Here is a 21,131-nt window from a genome sequence, read left to right on the forward strand (position 1 = left end):
CAGCCTTGATCCTGTGCACGCAACAGTGCATACACATGTGACACGTAAGCGTAACATCGCCATACGCACATGCACTACTATCTACAGGATCGCATAGCATCGATGCATAATATTATCGGTCGATTTATGGGCAACCTTAATTAATTTATCATCCGATTTCTGATTTTCCAATTTACGGTCTTGTATCGTGCAATTCGTCCATCATAATCCATCTTCGGCTCTGTAAGTGGATGTATGCTATTATACGTGCATTGCAATGTTACTCATAGTGACATTATTTTAACATATATTAAAAACATTTCTCTTTTCAGAATTGCTATAACGAGTATAATCTTAACATAAAAAATTTTAACCGAATTAACAATGAATTAAAATTATAATATATATAGTAGTAATAGTATTATCAATCAACGGTAACGAACTTTGAAGAAGAAAGTTAAATGAGGGGTTTTTCTGCATACTGATAACAAACAGCACAGAATCCATAATTCCCGTGTGTCTATGACTCCACGATAGACATTGGAGGTAGGTTACCAGGGAACATGGAACTAAAGAGAAAGAGAGTAGCAAGGAGAGAGATAGAGAGGGAGAGAGAGTGAGAGGGGAGGCGGGGGTGAAGTCATAAAAGTAGGGCAGTAGTGCGGTAGAGCAATCAATAGAGGCCGGATCATGGTGGGGGATAGGGGGCATTAAGCCACCGTGGAATTTTGGCATTCCAGAGGAGGGAATATTTTGACTTTTAAATAGAATAAGGAACAATTTCCAACAACGTTATTTTATTTTGGTCAAATTTAGATTCCCTTGACATTTACTATCTTCCAGTTATCAAAAAACATCTATATACCTTCAGTATAAGAAGAAATCTCATAGATATTATTTTGAATGTCTGCATTTTTTTTTTTTAAAGAAGTGTAGTGATAAGAAATATTGTTTAAGAAAACGAATAAAATGCTTGACATCTAAGGGAAGTAGGGAATGCCAAACCACGTGTTATCTTCCCGCGAAAATGATCGAGTATCACGAATACATGATTAGGCGTATGTTTTAATGTAGCAGTGCCTCATTTATCGGTCTTAAATTGAAATATCCGTGAAATTGTATTAAATATCATAGTTAATAGCAATAATTTGAATAGAAGTGTTAATAAATCTTTATAATACATATTGCTTTGTTGAATTTATTTTTATATCGTGTCTTATCTCTTTTCTATGATTAGAAGATCGATGAGAAAATATCAAAGAACCTAATATCTGTCACTAAGTTAACAAACAAATGACTGACGATACATTGCATTCTCAATTTCGATTGTTTTTTTTTTCTATTGTTTGCAAAAGATACATTATAAGTTAATATTATAAATACTATACGTGTGATAATGCGTTGAATACCTGTCGATGATATGTGCCATTCGTAAAGACGATTCATAATATTATGTGTGATGTGTAAAGAGGTTATGATGCACGAAAGAACATCAAAATGAGGGATACATACAAGGTACTTCGATAACGAAGCACGACATGAAATTGTCAAACAATTTAATATATAACCGCAATATTTTTATTCTGAAATGTATACAAATTGATGGCATAATTCAGCGGAGACACCTAGTGGATTTTATAAAATGTTTCTCACCGATTAAGGTGTACGAAAATGATCGTGAAAAAATATTCTCTACCTAGGACGCGTCATATATTATCAATTGGCATACGATGAATGATGCGGAGCATTGATTAACGAATAAAGTGCTTACCTGGTTCTAAATATACGCACGACACAACTCCACCATTTCACCGATTTTTCACCGCACTCGATCGCGTATTGTTGTCCTTTGCTTTTTTTAAACGTGCACAGTTAGTTGGTAATGTAACGCTATCTATTCTTGCTTGTTCGTATTAAACGAAGCATTAGTGAAATGGCTGCACCCTCATCGTAGATGTCACTACAATGCATGGAAATATTTGAAATTTCTTGATGTAAATTAGCGCCATTCTGTAAAGATTTTGAAAATGAACTTCTTTTGCTCTTATGTACTTAATTCTGCCACAGCAATTATTGGATGATATTGAAACTGGAAGAAAGGCAAGATCTCATATGTCTTTATATCTCCTTTTCTCAACATCTGCAATTTCTTCTTCACCTAGCACAAAAAAAAAAGCTGAAATGATAATTTGTAAAGAACATAAGATTGTTTATTGGATATTAAGTTTTACAAATATTATCACACACTTGTTATGAATATTTCATTAGAGATGGCTGCCTTATATGTATTGTACAAATATAATAATTATATTTTATAATGGCTATATGTATATGTATATAAATACTTAATTATTTTATAAAGTAGCGGTGTTCTATCTATATACATACATCAGTGGCCTGTAGCTTCTTTTTTAGTCTCCGATTACCGCCGAACTTTCATACTAATCCTAACAAATTCATAAGACACTGATCGAAGAGAAGAATAGTGAACGACAATGAATAGAATGACATGTAATGATAATGACAATGATAGCAATGATCACAACGATATATCAATGGAAATGATTAAAACCAACCAGCCTCTAGCATCTTGCAATATTCATTTATCCTCAATATTTTCAGTATACATAAAAATCAATAAATAATAATTTTACATAGATAAATATATATTTTATATATATCTACTATACTTTTGTGGTAAAATATTTCTGCAGGCCTTTTTATAGGCCCGTTCCTTTCTTTTTAATTACAAAGAGCTAAATCGCCCTTTGAATCACGCAATAGTTACAAATTTTATATATATATCTAATATACAAGCGGTTCTTTTCTTATCGGTATAGCTCACATGTACTCACACAGTTCCATTGTGCCAATCTTAAAACATTTATAAAATATCTCCGATTTCGACATAAACGAAAAACATTCGAAAATTATTTAGAATTATTTTTGCTCTATTAAGCGTACAGCCACTTTGTTCGTAATATTTTCTCTATCCAAGAAAACTGTAATATTCGAGACAGGAGATGAGAATGAATCGAAATCGTGCATTGTAGCGAATACATATATCTTAATACTAGTTTGAATAACTCTCTAATCAGAGCTAAGCCGACGATAAAAGAAGTTCGCTTCGCGTTGCTCAAGATGAATGGTATACTTCCCGTCTAGCAGCAAATATTCGAGTAATATGTAATACTCTGGACGAGCCGATGATTTCTTTCGTATAATTCACGACTGGCATTGCATCACAAACAATAGAGTATCACATATTGCTTTGTACTATTTTCCATATTAGGCTTTGCCGCAACGGGAGTCTTGGTGCATTGTCCTTTACGCGTTGGACTTTTGTACAATTATGTTCAACTTTAAGAAAATACAAAAGTGCTTAAAAAGGTGGTATAGTATGGAATACTACATGAGAAATTACCTGATCGTATTTCTTCTTATATGTCTCAAGTTAGAATCATTACTTTTATCCTGCATCTCCCAAGGTCTCTCTTTTATTAATACTAAAGAGACCTGCGTATATATCGCAATAAAACATTGTAAAAAATTTATTACGTAGCAGATTCCTAACATTGGAAGGAAATATGTATTAACTATGTGTCTCGACGGATATGGTCAAAGAACTGCCGCTTTAATATCCTATGTGACAATCTGCCCGTCGTCATCGTTTCGAATATGACAGAGAAATTCGATTGTTTTCATTTCTTGCAAAGTACCTGCACTATTGCAAGTCATCAATAGCTGTGCTGTTGAAATCTATTCAAACGAAATAACATATAGTACTTACAAATAACAATTTCTAAACATTGGGTAAAAAATAGTTTGCAAAAACGACTCTAAAATTTAATTTAATTCTATTAATTAGACCGACTTACGTACCTTAACTGGACGTTAGAAACATAATGCTTATTTAAAAGTTAAACGAACTATCGAAATTTTAAATATATAAACACTATCGATACTATCGACATCTCGCTGAAAACGTATCGTGTAATCGATACATGAGATTCTTATGACAAGACGCGCGATATTCAAATTCTTAATTCTCGTATGCTATACAGCTTATTATAATACCCATACTCGATGTTCACTTGTAACCCTAAAATAATTTCTCAATGAGATCGTAATACTACATTGTTACTTTAAAAGTATACGCGTACGTTCTTCCGTAAATAGGAACAGAGTTCCTTATTAAGCTGCCAAAGCCACTGAGTATAGGTCAACATAATACAAAAATGTTTTAAGGCCATTACACAGTGTTCAAAAACGTTGAGATTTTGTATAAATGAAAAATATTTCAGCCTGTTAAATATAATTCGTCAAATTACAGGCAATGTTTAATACATTTTATAAATAATATAAAATTGGTGAAACTTCTTGATGACTTATTGTGTTTTAATCGACTAATACTAAAATAACTAACTTGAAAGTACCATACCGTATAAAACCTATTATCGAACATTGATAAAATGTTATGAAAAGCATTCTGATGGATAAAAAATAGAAAATATATTCCTACTGTCCGCCTTATGTGTAATGAACTATTAATTGTTCGATTAAGAGACTCACGTGATCTAGCCATCCTAAGCGTAAGTATGGCAGTCGACATTACTGATATATAAAACTCTCTCTTATGAGTATAAGTTACAAAATCATGGCAAAGAGCGCGTGAGTTTTTGAATGCAATACGAATTCTTTTGTTTTTCGCTTTTTTAGGCAAGATCGTTACTTTTTTTATGGTGCATATAAAAGATAATCGCGAAAGTAACCATCACTTTCTCGCGTATAAAAATTGAAAAAACATTCAAACCGTTTCTCTTCGCTGTGAATTCATTGAATTATTAATTTAACATAATCTATTCGCGTTGAAAGATCATCGATAAGAATCGAACTTACCATTCGTTCCATTTAGATTGACTTGCATACATCGTATGCACACCGTTAAAAGTCCGTAATAAAATGTTCAATTCTTTCATCAACACTTTCAAACCATACTACTCAACGTTCTTGCAAAATACAAATTCACTACAAGAATGTGGCAGTGTCAGAATACATTGGCAAGTATACTTTGCATTTTATCGTAAAAAGCAACGTTAGTACCAGAGGAAAAAGCAAATTGACTAGGAAAGAACTCGGTCTAGTCCAATATCACTGGGATTATAACTTTCAAATGAATTGTTTGAAAAATTCAATATCGAGGCCGTTCATCGGTCATCGATTATACACTGCCAATTATATTTTTTTTGCGTATAAACTTTGTCAAGAGTTTCGACGTGTAACATAATTGTTACGTCTATTTCTCAGGTACTAACATTGAGAATGTATCATTGCAGTCTATTGAATTGAGATGGCACAAGGTTTAGGAACCTTTTCTAGCACTCAAATTCAGATGCTGTTATGGCATTTAGGTCTTTCATAAGGCCTTCTAAATTAGCCATCTCTTGATTTAATTCTTCTGTGCTGTAAGAAGGCTGTAAAAAATAAAAACAAATAGTTCAGCATCTTATCTCATGATCGAATGTAATAAAAGTAGTTAAAATTCTTTTATCTTTTCTTTATAACACTATGATATAAAATTAAAAGATTACCTTTAACCGTTCAACTTCTTCCGAAGTGTGCACCGGATTCGAAACTGAGGCTAATCGATTCTTTGCTAACTGTGTAGAACTTTGTGGTTTCTTGTATGGACTTCCAGACATTGTAGGTCTTACTGTTACTTGAGAAACTAAAGAACACAACAAAAAATATCATAACACACATGCAAGATGACATAGGCTATAAAAACAATAAACGATGGGGCTCACCGCCGTGTTTTTGTTGGGCTGGTGTTGAAGGTGCAGACTGAGGTGGAGGTGCTGGCACACTAAAACTTTTCAAAGGATGTCCCTGCATCCTTTTACTACCGCTACCACCATCAACTCCACCACCTACACTTGATGGTTGATTATTATTGCTATAGTGTCCTGAAGCGTATTGAGTATTTCCACTATAGGACTGGCCACTTGTACCATATGATAATTGCTTTAAATACAAATAATTTATATGAAACAGGATTCTTTATTTAAGTGTTTATTACCAACTATATAAGAATCTTACTTGACTTTGCATTGGTTCATACGAAGTTGAAATATTACAAGAGTCTGGACTCGATTCCGGTGTTGGTTCTAAAGTAATGTGTGCTCGACTTAAACTGTATTGTGCTACAGTTCGAGGATAATTCTGTCTCACGGATGGCGTATCACTACACGACGTATGAATTGTTGGTTGTGACATGCTTGTATTTACGATCGGTGTGGCCGTCGCTATAGCTGTAACAAATTTAGTACTTTGTCATACAGCTTAAGAGATTATGTTTCATTAATATTATTGTATACAAATCAATATTATATACTATAGTCACAAAACATTACATCTCCTCGCTTAATTTTACTATTACTTACGTTGATGTAAAGATGCACTGTCAACGGGAAGTGTAATGAGTTTAGGTTTATGGCTTCCTCGACTATGTTGTCTACTCAGGGTTGAGCACTTCTCATCAGTGTTACCTAATGTTGAGTGAGTAAACATAAACCGAATACAAAAATCAGGAAAATGATAAACAAAATAGAATTTTCTTTCTAAAAAATCTTAACCGAGGTTCTAATGGCGAATAAAAAATCATTAAAACTACCTAATTATGTTAGAAATGGTATTAAATTTATTTGTATAACCATAATAAAATATATGAAGAGCTAAAAATTCAATGAAATGAATAAAATCTTGTAAGTATTGTGTTTGATGTGATGAAGTGTTTTGTTGAAAAATATTATCTTTAAAAACTTACCCATGTAACTTGGTACGTAAGTACGTTTATCCAATGAACTAGAATTTCCATGTACATTCTCTTGATTATAATCCTGGTTATTTGACCTAGGTAAGGTATTACTAGCAACACCACTAGTAGATGCCTCTCCATTTATTGAAGATTTCTCAAGAGCTTTCAATTCCATTTGATCATGATGAATCCACAAATCGGGTGGTTTAATGTTTGTTTTTTGATTTGTGTCTTTCATGTATCTACACATTACAGTTGTAATTTTTGTAAAAATAATGTCGTACAAAACATATTGTAAATATATATATAATACATACCCTTTCTTCCTATCAGGCGAATCTGGATTGCGCTTGCAACATATAACCACGATCACCACTGCTGTTCCAGTGATAAGAACAATAGAACAAGCCACAATAATGTAGATGAATATATTTGAAAGTCCACTTCCATCTGTAAATTAATTCCAATGTATAGCAGTTCTAACAGTAATGACGGTAATATTGATGATAGTGCAATCACAATGCAGTATTTACATTACCTCTCATCACTCAATTTACACTTTAAAGTACATGCTATGCTAAAAACAAAAAACTATAGAAGAATAATGTCTTACCTCGATCATGCAATTCATCATAGACATCCATACCACTGCCTAGCATAGAAATAAAAAAATATAGTAATAAGACACCGACATAACACATACGATATGAAGAGATAAAAAGATATAGTAGTCACCATAAATAGCACTATGTACGAAACACTGAACAAACTTTCGAAACTAAAAAAATCGTGTAGTGCATGATACTACATGCATATACACTTATAAGAATTAAATGCTTACTTTGAGGCGTCTTGAATGGAACAGTTGTAGAAAAAGGACCATATCCTTTTGAATTCCGTGCTTGGATTTTGAAGTAGTAGGTTGTACTTGGTTGGAGGCCCTTCACAATGCACTCAGTTTTATCTCCAACTACAGCTTCCAATAACCAATCACGATCCCATTTCGTATTATCAATTGAATAAAAAGTAATATATCCTGAGACAAATGTATGCATCATTATTATTATACACTTTATACTACTATTAAAAGTATTAATGAGTACCTGTAATTGGTCCATTTGGTTGTTTAGGAGGTTGCCAACGCACTAAAACTGAAGTTGGACGGTCTCCGATACTCTGAATCATCAGATCCCTGGGCGCGGAACTAGGTGCAGCTTCTTGAGTTTGATTCGTAACAACCATACTCCATAACGATTCTCGTTTTCCCTAAATAATTACTAAGTTATTTAAATACCCTTTTGTATAATTAGATATTCTTCGAAATAATAAATTATAAATACCTTAACAAGCTTGACTGCAAATTCATATATTGTATTGGGTTTTAAATCATTTATCATGCAATTAAGATCAGTTGCATTATGATATTTATAACGAGGGTTGCTGCTATGATGATGTGACGTATAACGTGCTACGTAATATCGATTATCCGTTACGAACTGTAATGTTATTATCTCTTTTTAATAAGGTTTCCTAATTTAGTATAGTATATTAATATAAACATTTACGTACTTGAGTTTTTGGCAAGGTTGTATCAGTCCAGTATAGTACGACTGTAGTGTCAGACAGAACAGCGGCTTTAAGACCAACAGGCGGTAGTAAAGGCACAGAAAATTCAGACACAGAACGTTCCGTAGTTCTCACGTTTGCATATGCTGGTTGACCATCGCCAGCATCATTCGTTGCTCTTAGTGATATAACATACTCAGTGATTGGTTCTAAATAGAAAAGAAAGATAATATAACATATCTAACACGTTTATGACTTCATGAAACTACAAATTTGACTATTCACCCAATTGATCTATGGTAAAAGACCGTTCTTTTCCATCAAGAAGTCGAACTTCAACATCAGGGACTCCCTTTCCCCATCCAAGTTTATATCCCTTTACTTTAATACTTTGATCTTTCGGTGGATTCCAAAAAACTTGTATATAATCAGACATTACTTTTGCTGTGAATATATAAACAAAAAATATGTTTATCATATATGAATTAAAGTTCACAGTAACATAAAAAGTTTTAAGAGCTTACTAACTTCTTAAGTTGCTGGGTGTATTTGGCACTCGGTTTTCATCAGATTCGGTTTCGTATGTTTCTATCTGTATCCATTCTGACCAAGGTCCAGTTCCATTAACGTTTAAGGCACATATACGAACTTGATAAACAACATGTTTTTCAAGTCCAGTGAGTACTCGTGAACGTTGATTTCCTTCAGTTGTTATAGTTACCGGCTGTGGACTGCGATCGTAACGACGATAACGAATTTTATAACCAGTGACAATTCCATTTTGTCCTTCGAGTGGCGGTTCCCATCTTATTATAATGCTCTAAAAACAAAAATACCAAAAAGCTATACAATGATATTCGAAAATTATTCAATGTTTTTATCTATGGAACTCTAAATATAATACGCACTGTAGGACTAACTGGTTCTACTGTAACATTGTGTGGTGGTTGAGTAGGTTGTGCACTATAAGTCCGAACTACGATATCTCTACTAAACACGCCAGGACCATTCTCGTTTACAGCCTGAACTTTAATACTATATTCCGTATAAGGCACGAGATCTACTAATTCGTGCATCGTACTAGTAGTTTCACGCGTTATGTCCTCATTGTCACCCTTTAAGTAAAATATTCAAAATTTAACATTTAATACATTATATTACGTAATTATTAACATCTTTTATTCAAAACAATATACCTCTACAAATGTAATTATGTATTTAGAAATTCTTCCATTGACTACTTGTGGCTTTTCCCAAGATAACGCAATGCTCACACTGCTTGTAGCATGTCCCTCTAAATTTAGTGGAGGTCCAGGGACATTGGCCTATTGTAATAATAAGTTTGTAATACTTTGGTCATGGAATAATACGTTTAATTTACTAGATATATTTGAAATTATAGACAGACCTCAGTAAGTGTGGTAACTTGTAATATTTCACTGGACATTCCGGACATCCCTCTTTCATTCACGGCGACTACTCGAAATTGATACGTCATACTTGGTTGTAAACCCTGTATTACTGCCTCTAATTTTTGTTGCCTATGAGTAACTCGTTCTCTGTAAGATTTTACTATTATATAGAAGACGCAAGTAAACACGAATCATAAGTACATTTATCAAGGAACTAATCGTCACCTTTGAGCACCTTCTTGTTTGTAATAAATATAGTAATTTAAAATCTCTCCATTTCTATTCTCGGGTTCTTGCCACCGTAAAGTTACGAATCTAGCAGTGACAATGACGTGACTTAAATTCCTTGGTGCTGACGGGACACTTCCTTCTATCGATTCCAAGCTGTCTGTGTCATCTACAAAATGGGATTTTGGGTCGTAAAGGGAATTAGGAAATTTAACAGATCCAGGCAGATCTGCAGGGTCATCAGAGGGACCAATGGAAAGCGGTGGATTGGGGGTAAATGCAGACATTGTGTGACCTAAAAGGGTACTTGGGTGCTGCCACGTTTTATTATACAATTGCCGATGCAATAGTAACTTTTTTTTAGGAACTGTCTTTGGGGTAGTTGATTTATGGGGATTTGCCTTTTCTGAATACATATGTTAGCATGCAACACAGTTAAAAAAGGAGGAAACACAAATGGAAAATAATTAAATTAAAATTTGTACAAAAAAAAAATAGAAATTAAATATAGTATATGTTATGCTCTCAAATAAATAAATAAAAACTAATAAATATATTAAATAAACGCAAAAATAAATTTTACTACAAAAAATTATTTAGATTGTACATATAGGAAATTGAATATAGATAATTTCAATTGCAGAACTCACTAGGCTGATTAATTGTTAAACGTGCTGCAGCTCGTACACTTCCAGCAGAATTTGTTCCTATGCATTGGAAAATTCCAGCATCTATCGGTAGTAGGCCGTTAATTCTAAGATTGTAACTAAAAAAGAAACATTTATTTCAATTTCTTATACTCTATGAATTATTTTGATCCATTTTCAGTGATAGTTAGTAAACATACCCATTCACAATTTGCCAGTATGCACTTAAGGTAATACGTTCGCCATTTTTGAGCCATGTAATTTTCGGTTCTGGCTTCCCATAAATTTCACATTCAAATTCTAAATCTTGATTTTCACTAGCTACCTTATCTTCTGGCTTTCTAATAAATCTTGGTGGAACTATATAGGTAATAAAACAATGATATAGCATCAAATAGTGTAAAATAAAATGAACATGTGGAAATACTGATAGTGAAACTAGAATACCTTGTACAATTAAATCAGCAGCTGCATCTAATGTTTCAACTTCATTTTCTGCACGACATTGATAAGAACCATCATCTATTTCTTGAACATTACTGATCACAAGACTGGAAGCAGCAACTCTACTGTACCTAAACAATTAAAAAAGAAGCTTAAAAATTCAACTTCTCCATCTTATGTACACCTTGACTGCATACCTAGATTGAAAAGATGATAAATCAATGGCAACACCATCTTTCAACCAAAGTATACTTGGTTTTGGGTAGCCATTGGCAGCACACTCAAGTGTGACTGTTGATTCTTCAATAGCTATTTGTTGTAATGGCTTAGCAATAAAGACTGGTGGAGTACTTTCTTGACCTATAGCAGCAGGTAACAAATTAATATCTGCTAGTTTATAGAGATCATGTTTAAAGATTTACACTAACCAATATCACTTGTTAGCAATCCTAATTGTGCTTTATTACTGGATCTTTGTTGTCCATAATTACTAGCATTACAGCTGTATGATCCAATATCTTGTATATTAACATCATCAATTTCTAATGCACCTGATGGCAAAATTGTCATTCTATCATCAGGCAGCAATGGATGTTCATCTTTGAACCATTGTATAGTCAATGAACTAGAAGATGTGAGAGGTGTACAACTTAAATATGCAATTTGTCCTGGATAAACCATAGTATCTTGAGGTTCTCTTTCAAATACTGGTGAACCTTTAAAACAACATTTTTTACATGATTTTGATTCACAATAACTTGAAAAGCTTATATTGGTCCTAAATACTAACTTGCAATTTTAATTGTGGCAGTTCGAGAAACAATAGCCCCAACATCATCTACAGAAGCTAAACATTGATAGCTTCCAGTCAATTCCAGACTACTGCCATAAACACTATTTATATACAAAGATCCATTAGCTAATTGAGATCTATAAAAAGAAAAAGGCATGATAAAAGAAAACCTTCATTTAAGAACAAAGTAATATCGTTTTAGACCTTAATACCCTTACCGGTAACTATCTCCAATAAAATTAATCGGTTGTCCATCGTCAGTTCTCCACTGTATACTGGGTTTTCCGAAATCACTTTTTGCTTCACAATCTAATCTAGCAGGACTTCCATGTTGAACCACTACATCTTGTGGCTCGATAGTAAAATACAATCCACCTGCATTAGCTGTTACAAGAAAATACTATTTTTAATTATAATTCTTAACGAATAAAATTAAGGATATAAATTTATTCTATCCTTTTCCTAAACTTTACCTAAATGCGCTACAAAAATTTTCTACAAAAATTGCTACAAAAATTTTGTAAAACGAAGTTTTAATGAGCATCTATCTTACCAACTAACAGAGGGATAAAGGATAACATTATAACCATAACATCATCAAGTCTCAATTGTGTTTGGTAAGTTATCTCATACGTGCGTAGGTGGATAAGTATCATAATGGTACATGTTGAAAAAATTATTAGAGGTTTAGGTATAAGAGGGGAGATACGAGTGTGTTGTAAAGTAACTGAAGAGAAGAGTGGGGATGAAGGGTCGGCAACCCTACGCAAGCACCCTTTAGCCCTTTAACGAGACACCCGAGCCGAGTGCCTAAATTCTTCTTTTTTTCCTTTCTTTTCTTTCTTTTGTGGGGCTTTGCGATCGCCCGATACCACGTATAGAACGACGACGCAGGACGATTCAACATCTTTTCTGAATAATTCTTTGTCAGAACACAGAAATAAGAAAAATCTGAAGGAGCCATTTTATGAGACGCGATGCGAATGATTTCCAGTGAATGCCTAGACCCTATTGTTTAATTCCAAGTAATCGATATGTTTACGGATTATTCCTTTTTACAGAACAAATAACAACGAACAAAAAGAATTCCTGAATAATCTCTTTATGAAGTTAAGAACGTGTAAATTCGTTGGCAGTTTATCGCGGCGTTTCAATTATTTGAAATATTGTTTAACAATGAGATATTTCGTATTAAACGGTTTTGTTTCTTTATCCACATTCATGCAGCAGACCTTAAAGATCGACACGGCCGAAGAATTCTAGTCAGCTCGTTAGAGTTCTCTCAAGAAATTCTTAAGGATCTTCTCTTTAAAAGAGTCGCATTATACGCAGATAATTGCGAAAATTTTCTCCGACCAATGATCTTTCGGTACAGGTAACTCATCTCTGGACTTTCTTATCAAGGAAAATGCGTTGAAAAAATATTAAGAAGCTCTATGAATGAAAATGTTACAAAACCCTTGTAGGCATATGGAAATAATTTTACTTAATACGCCGTTAATGTAATATTACTTCTATTTCATAATTCCAAGTATGGTCAGCTATCAATAACCCCAAGGAAAGGAGAATTCCTTATATTTATTCAAATTAATAATAGTTAGTGGTACAAAGCTAGATATTTGAAAGCAATCTTTCAATTCTTTTGGTTGTCCTAATAGTAGAAAGTAGCGATTTTTTATGTCAGAATTTCTGTAAATTATAAACAACGAATCTGATAATAACAGAGACTAAAAATAACAGTTATTCTCAGAATTTCATGAAAAATATCAAAAAGGTTTTTAACCATCTATAATGGTTATTCATAATCAAAATCATTTAAACTAAGATATGAATTCTTATACCATAACTTCTCTAATTTCGCTTATAATGGTTACGATCCCTAGTTAATAGTACACAAAATTGTCAAATATTTCTAATAGTGATCAATTCCGTATTTAGTAACATAACAAATATCAACATTATACAGTTACTTAAAAAATACTTAAAAAATAGTGAGTAACCATATCAATTTTGATAATAACTAGTTCAATCGATACTTCCATAAAATTGAGAAGCACTGTCGGTTATTGGGTTACAGTTTCACGCTCACGGTGGTCTGTCACCTTCCTGTGCAACCTTCGCGGAGGAACAAACACGTCTTCAGTGATCGACAGAAGTAATTTATATCTCTTTCATATTAAACTTCTTTCTTCGTTCAAATACTATTCGTCGCTTTTTCAATATCACGCGTCTAATGATAATTTCAATTTTTACCACCACGCTAATGTAGCAAACTTCACGTAGTCAAAAAAACCTATGGAATAGTATGAATTATTTCGTTGAATTGATCGGATCAATGCTTGCAGTTTTCGAACATAGTTCTTGAACTTTTGATATTTTTACGCTCCAAGATTAATCCCATTAATTCATAAGTGATAACATTAGGTTATTGGGGACCGTATCAATTATAGGTTATATTACTTACTTTTGGAATTTTTAATTTAATTTGATTATACTATTCTAATCATAAAAAATGTCAAATACAAAGTAAAATGAAATACTATGAATTTTAACGATTTACCATAAATTATAGTTATCTATAACTCAACGATACTACTTGAACATTAATCATTGCGAAAGTGTAAAGGTGGATGCTGAAAAGAGAAGTTTGATGAAATATAACATGTTACATATCAATCAATTCATTTAAAGTCATAGGTTACAAAAATACTAGAATTATTTTGCACAAAGTAATTATTATTCAAATATTTCGATTTTCGAACTTTTGATATTTTTGTATTTCTAGATTAATCCCATTAATCCCTATTGCGAAAGTATAAAAGTGGATGCTTCGAAGGGAATAAGAAAAAAAGAAGAAGAGAAAGGAAGGAACGTGCGAAATTTGGCGCCCGATAGCGCCACGACGGTGCATTCTCAAGGAAAATAAACCGTTCGCCGTCTGACTATTTGATTTATGAGCGCGGGCGACAACCTACCGCACGGCATACCGAAATAGATCAAGAGGAAAACCATTGCAATGCATGCGCGAGGTAAATCTGTCGCGGGAACAACCACTGCCCCTTATTTTCTATCAGACATCAGTTTATACATCTTGTTTAGTAGCATAACGGGAGCGAAAGAAATGCTAAGAATCAGACAGAAGAAGAGAGAGAAAGAAGGGAAACGAGAGTATCACGTACAATCTTACAAGTCGATGTTATCTCGAACAAGTTAGATGTATCGGATAATATCCTGAAAAAAAGGTTCACGTCATCCACGTAAGGATCATTTCGCATTGCCAACCATTTTATATTGTTTCATAGAACAATTATGACTGCGGGAGAATAACTTGAGAATGGTACTTTCCCCCTATATCCATAACCATACTGTATCTTTTAATTGAATTACCTGGTAAGAAATAATTTAACCTCGTTCTTTTTCTTGTCTTTTTTTCGATTCACAAATGCTTGAACGCATTCGTCACCTCTCATGAATTTCCGCGCGTCAATAAATCTCCTGAATTTTTTCACAGTGCAGATTAATTTGCGGAGCGAGTTCGTACGTCTGTAGAAGTTGGCAAGGGAAGGAGGGAGAATGTTGAAAAACGCGGTAAAAGTACTCGACATGTGACGAACAGACCGTGAAGGAAGGCAAGGTACATATACATCGCGTTACGACAAATCTACACAGTGACTCATAAATACTGATGAATCGGAAACGATGGGGAGAAAGATGTTGCGACCCTCCTACAGGGAAATCAATTAATCGTTTACAAAGTCGGGGTTGTCCGGTGACGTTAAGACGTATAGGTAAGCCACGGGAATCTAAGATTGATTTTTGTGAGTGATACATTTATTCCTCGAACCGGATTCTTCCATCTTTCTCTCTCGTATCTTCTTTGTACCGTGACTGTTACTTCCGTTCAAGGTGCTGTTCCACGAAACGTCAAAGAAGAATGAGAATCAAGGAAGCAATGTACTGCCTTGAAAGGATAACACACTCACATGCATACCTATACCTTAGTATAGCGGTAATAGAATTGCTACTGTATTACACGTTTGAACGAGTGTATTTTCTTTTCAAATCAAATAATCGAAACGAAGTAAATGATTAAAATTAATTATGAATTCTTTATCAAGATGAAAGAAAATATCTTAGGTAAATCACCCCATATATCAATATGCACGCATACATCGCGTGGGCGCTGACCATTAAGGTGTCGTTACGACATCAGTCGCAGAATACACACGTTTGTAAATACCACTTTACATGGATTACATTTGAACGCCTGTATATTGTACGATCCATTCCGTATTTGGGCTACCAGCGTTAGAGTGGATCTTCGTACACTGGACATACATCACGAACAAGTCCTTATATGCGAACATTGTATAAGAGAAAATGGAAAAACACAAGGAAAGATTTCCAATCCTTTTTTCACATTGGATCAATTAATATAGAGTTTCAGTTCATCGAACCGAAACTCGAGGGTTCACGACGCTAGTAAACTTCTGTTTGCATTGATCCATAATTGTTCTGCAGTTTACTGCACATCAGTATAATCGTATCTCGGGCAAAGTTAACTGGTTTATTTGAGGAACGCACCCTTTTAAGACCCCTTTCAGTGTTTGTATACTTCTCCACCATGACGAGCCGGAAATGGATCTTTATATCTAACTAGACGAACGTATGTAATGATCAAAGCAAACAAAAAGAATAATAAGGGGGATAATTCTGGCCATATTTTTATCATACGGTGCGATGGTAAAAAGAATAGGATGTTTAATTTTTTGAGTGGGTAGGTCTGCTGAGATAGATTAACATAGCGATGCTGAATGTTTAGCACATGCATTTCCTATCACGATAAAATCGTAAGGAGAGGCCTGCCGCATTGTTGGAATACTCCGCTGAAGTGTTTAAACACAAATGCTTCCAGCGGTGTAACCTCTTTAATGAATCTGTAATATAGAAGTCCGAAACTTTTATTTTCGCTTGTAGTGTACTATGCGGTAGAACAATGATCTCTGGCTCTGGCTTAAATTTCTTCCAATTCATTGTTACTTTTATCAAGGGATCTATACAGTTCTCGTAATTACGACAAGGGATGTGTCTCCATCCAGATCGTTGCAATCGGAAATACACCCCGAATCACCCCCTTATACTACCATCCTTCTCTACATCAATAATAGCCACCCGAAATGCAGTGCTTCTCAACTTTATCTTTTAAAACACTTACAAAATAAGCATTAATCGTTAGAAATACTTGTTCGCATACACACGATGATATCGTTCATACATTCGTTCGTCTTGATCGACATATAAAGTCTCGACTCTTAAATGGCTCGTTATTTAATTCGAACTTGCGCAGTGATAAATGATTTAATTAAACAACTACTTACATAATAATTCTACTTGATGAAAGTATGTTGCGCATAACAAAAACATAAACGATCTCTGTTTTGCAATTTGTAACGTTCTCTATATGCGCGGCTATGCGTGTATACGTAGGTAGATTTATAAGATTTAACAATCGTAGATTGAATTCGTAATTTTGTTACTCGTTTGACTAAAAAATTATATCAGTACCTTGCAGCTTGAAGTCTAGGCTATAAGTTTCAAGCATTTTCAAAGACATAATCTCTAATATTAAGAGATTAGCAAACAGAAAATCGCAGAATGGTTTCGTAAATATTTGCTTACTACTAGATTAGACGGGATGCAAACAGTGGTAACTGTAAAACGATACACAATGATGTTTCCCCGTTTCCATGCTCATCGATAAAACATCAGATAAGATATAATAAAATCACTTTGCACTTTTAGCTATAGAAATGAATGAAAAAGTGTTTTCATAATATATCTGCTAGTGACAACCTTATCCTCCACGGACAACTACATTTTCCCTTTCATACGTGTGAGTGTGCCAATGATTTAAATCAATTTCTAATAATAAGATATCTCAATGAAATTCACGATAAATACATTATTTCAGGTAAAAATAATATAAATTAACATACCTTCATAATAAGAACAAGTTAGACTTACCCAATACGATGAATGTCAACAAAGCCAACGGGATAGGAAGAATACGCGGCTCCATTGGGCCAGCGGGTGTCACAGACTCCGACGCGTACAAAAACCCAGTGTAGTTTCTTCACACGATTGCTGCACGAGCATACAATGTCCTGTTGAGCGAATACATGCCAATTTTTTTGACTCACCGTCGCGCATCAAACGACAGATTGAGTCTCGTATCCACAAACCTCATTTTTCCACAACACTATCGCGAATCCAACGGCAGAACATGGCTAAAAGACAACTACACACCTCCTCATTGTCTCGAGTCTACCGACGTTCTGACTAGCGCCGCCATTTCGTGGGCATCTCGCGATTACAGCGGCATCATTGAGACTTTACTGAATTAACAGGTGGTTTAAACAATCCTAAAAACTAGCTACGCTTTTTTATTATTTCTAGGGATGGAAAATCTATACGTCTATCTCTCTGTGGAAATGACTTTTAAATGTAATTTTAGTTCTTTCAAAACATTCATCGTTATTACATATTATACATCTCATTTATAATTTCCTATTTGTCACGTAAATGAAATATTAAGTAATACGAAAAATATTGTATACACTTATTTTGTATTATAATTGTGTTATAAAAATGATATTGCTGCGTGATTTTACAATTGTTTACAATAAACTATTAATATACCTTCATTTTAATTCTTATGCGAAAGGCACATGTGAAGGAGATTTAAAGATTGTAAAATTCCATTGTGTGTATCTAGAGATGACCATGTTTATGGTGGCGGTATCAAGCGTCCTTCTGATTTGAGGTTATGTTTCTGTTGTATTTAAAAGAAATACGTAAATAAACGTTCATGTAGTCGTCAAATGCATGTATTTTTACGATTTCATTGAGTTATTTTTGTAAGAAAGTTACGGTGAGTTATAAGGTTAAGAGAGAGATAGAAATTTATTTGTAATTCACGAATTTGTTAGTATTATATTTGTTACTATTCCAATTTGTCTGTAGTAAACTTATTATTTATATTATTTTTATGAAAACTACATTTAGGGCTAGTTTTTTCTAACGGTATAAACTTAAATGTTATTAAGGGAGGATTTTTCAATTGAGACAATCTAATTCTTATCATAGATATTTTAAAATCAACAAAATGTCAGGTGGCATGCTTTATGGAGGAGATGAAATTGGAGCCTTAGTATTTGACTTGGGTCATCATTCTTTAAGAGTTGGTTATGCTCAAGAAGATACCCCTAAAGCTGAAATTCCAGCAGTTATAGGTGTAGGAGAAGATGGCAATTGTACAGCAACAAAAACAGAACCAATGGATATTGATGATAAAAAGCCAGACAACAATATTACACAATCTGGGACCAAGTATTATATTGATACTACTATACTTCATGTTCCAAGAAAGAATATGGAAGTTGTAAGTTATATGAAGGATGGGATGATTGAGGATTGGGATCATTTTGAGAAGGTAATATAGAAATATAATATTCTGCAGTAAATTTCATTTTCATGTGTATAGAATATAGATATATCTGAGTATGTGTTTTAATAGGTTTTAGATTATACCTATTCCAAAGTAATTCAGTCAGATGCAGAATATCATCCAGTACTGTTTTCTGAATCTCCATGGAATGTACGCAGTAAAAGAGAAAAACTGACTGAATTAATGTTTGAGAAATATAATGTACCAGCCTATTTTCTTGTCAAAAATGCGGTTCTTGCTGCTTTTGCAAATGGTAGAGCAACTGGTATTGTAGTTGATAGTGGCGCAACACACACTTCTGCTGTACCAGTTCAAGACGGTTTTGTATTAACACAGGCAATAGTTAAATCTCCACTTGGAGGAGATTATATAAGTATGCAATGCAGACAATTTCTTCAGGTATAAATATGGTTGTAAATATTCTTTTATGATAGTGTAGAAGATGGATAACTGTATTTTCAAAATAATAACAGGACAATGACATTGACTTGTCCCCTTCTTACATGGTGGGTAGCAAAGAAGTGGTTAAAGATCACGAAAAACCAAGATGGGTAAAAAAGAAGGGATTACCTGAAGTTACTAAATCTTGGCATAATTATATGGTAAAAAAGCTTATACAGGACTTCCAAGCTACAGTGCTGCAAGTATCAGAAACTCCATATGATGAAAAAATTGTTTCTACAATTCCTGCAGTTCAATATGAATTTCCTGCTGGATATCATCAGGTAAAAATTAAGTAATATATAATTATCAAGAAAATTGAATAGTTATATATTTAATAAAACAATAAAATAAAATTTCAAGGATTTTGGAAGCGAAAGATTTCGTATACCAGAAGCACTTTTTGATCCCAGTATGGTACAAATGCGTGGTGGTATGGTTGGTAATACTATGTTAGGAGTAGGTCATATTGTTACAACTAGTGTAGGCATGTGTGATGTTGATGTAAGACCAGCACTTTATGGTAGTGTTGTTGTGACTGGTGGCAATTCATTCATTCAGGTATATATTAATAAAAAAATGTTAATTTCATATCAACAATTTTTCATAATTTTTAACATTCATATCATACAGGGCTTTCCGGAACGTTTAAACCGAGATCTTTCCATGAGAATTCCATCTAGTATGAGGTTGAAACTAATTAGCGTAAATGGTTGTGCTGAACGACGATTCGGAGCTTGGATCGGTGGATCAATTTTGGCTTCAATTGGAACTTTCCAACAAATGTGGATATCGAGCCAAGAATATGAAGAAAGCGGCAAAAGCCAAGTAGAACGAAAATGTCCTTAGATAGAAACATAAGTTATTTCTATATATCCTTTCTTAATAATATTATCAGTACTTGTACAAATATGTTTCTGATAAATGTGTTAAGTAAATAACTATAAATTGATATGTCTGACATAATTAAGTCTGGTATACAATCATGAAAGATTTGAATAATTTTTATAATATTCATTTAAGTGTATTCTAAATACTGACCTAAAACATGAATAAGTATATTTTACTTATGTTTATTACTGAAATCTGTAAAATGTGCAGTTAAACATGAAAATTTTATTCATTATTAATGCACCACATAGATGAAATAAAATGTTACAAAAAATGGTGTATAAAGAATTGTACTACGATTTTTATAAAAACTTGCAGTAAAAGGCTGTGTCTTTGAAATCTTCATGATTACTGTTGTTCCTTCACATATGTTTCCTTTTGAAATTCACTTTAATTCTAGGGACAA

General features: G+C 33.5%; 3 protein-coding genes and 1 long non-coding RNA gene across 12 annotated transcripts in view; 2 read left to right on the top strand and 2 right to left on the bottom strand.

Moving 5' to 3' along the window:
* Positions 1 to 1,901, bottom strand: part of LOC126923547 (R3H domain-containing protein 2-like) — a 29,463-nt gene extending 27,562 nt beyond the window's left edge. The window contains exon 1 of the mRNA XM_050737104.1: positions 1,751 to 1,901. The gene's annotated coding sequence lies outside the window, so the exon portion shown is untranslated. The remainder of the gene's footprint in view (positions 1 to 1,750) is intronic.
* Positions 1,902 to 2,167: 266 nt separating this feature from the next.
* LOC126923546 (neogenin) lies at positions 2,168 to 18,395 on the bottom strand. 8 transcript variants are annotated; one of them, XR_007713219.1, is made up of 27 exons: positions 17,911 to 18,393; positions 12,105 to 12,270; positions 11,884 to 12,023; positions 11,522 to 11,809; positions 11,291 to 11,453; positions 11,097 to 11,224; positions 10,850 to 11,009; positions 10,653 to 10,768; positions 10,000 to 10,408; positions 9,771 to 9,921; positions 9,559 to 9,687; positions 9,271 to 9,477; positions 8,891 to 9,182; positions 8,648 to 8,806; positions 8,366 to 8,571; positions 8,137 to 8,292; positions 7,900 to 8,062; positions 7,638 to 7,832; positions 7,410 to 7,448; positions 7,114 to 7,246; positions 6,806 to 7,038; positions 6,423 to 6,527; positions 6,079 to 6,290; positions 5,787 to 6,003; positions 5,571 to 5,707; positions 4,879 to 5,453; positions 2,168 to 3,738 (listed from the first exon to the last, which is right to left on the bottom strand). XR_007713219.1 is itself a non-coding variant. In XM_050737089.1 (27 exons), the coding sequence occupies exons 2-27, from the start codon at positions 17,963 to 17,965 to the stop codon at positions 5,355 to 5,357; spliced, it is 4,458 nt and encodes a 1,485-aa protein (XP_050593046.1). In that variant the 5' UTR covers positions 17,966 to 18,030; positions 18,129 to 18,393; the 3' UTR covers positions 2,168 to 5,354. The 8 variants fall into 8 exon arrangements, 6 of the variants coding, with proteins under 6 accessions (XP_050593046.1, XP_050593045.1, XP_050593044.1 ...); XR_007713218.1 differs by having other exon boundaries at positions 3,862 to 5,453; XM_050737089.1 differs by having other exon boundaries at positions 2,168 to 5,453; positions 17,911 to 18,030; positions 18,129 to 18,393.
* Positions 14,210 to 15,343, top strand: LOC126923576 (uncharacterized). The gene is made up of 3 exons (XR_007713224.1): positions 14,210 to 14,583; positions 14,672 to 14,915; positions 14,986 to 15,343. It is a non-coding gene; the product is annotated as an uncharacterized LOC126923576 (long non-coding RNA).
* A 254-nt stretch (positions 18,396 to 18,649) lies between the features above and the next one.
* On the top strand, positions 18,650 to 21,064 carry LOC126923562 (actin-like protein 6B). Of its 2 annotated transcripts, none has more exons than XM_050737143.1 (6): positions 18,650 to 18,817; positions 19,033 to 19,378; positions 19,463 to 19,792; positions 19,867 to 20,118; positions 20,198 to 20,395; positions 20,468 to 21,064. In XM_050737143.1, exons 2-6 carry the CDS (start codon positions 19,052 to 19,054, stop codon positions 20,681 to 20,683), a joined length of 1,323 nt encoding a protein of 440 aa, XP_050593100.1. In that variant the 5' UTR covers positions 18,650 to 18,817; positions 19,033 to 19,051; the 3' UTR covers positions 20,684 to 21,064. The 2 variants fall into 2 exon arrangements, with proteins under 2 accessions (XP_050593100.1, XP_050593101.1); XM_050737144.1 differs by having other exon boundaries at positions 18,694 to 18,709.
* The last annotated feature ends 67 nt before the right edge of the window (positions 21,065 to 21,131 follow it).

This window comes from Bombus affinis, chromosome 13 (genome assembly GCF_024516045.1).
Source record: "Bombus affinis isolate iyBomAffi1 chromosome 13, iyBomAffi1.2, whole genome shotgun sequence".
Lineage (NCBI taxonomy): Eukaryota > Metazoa > Arthropoda > Insecta > Hymenoptera > Apidae > Bombus > Bombus affinis.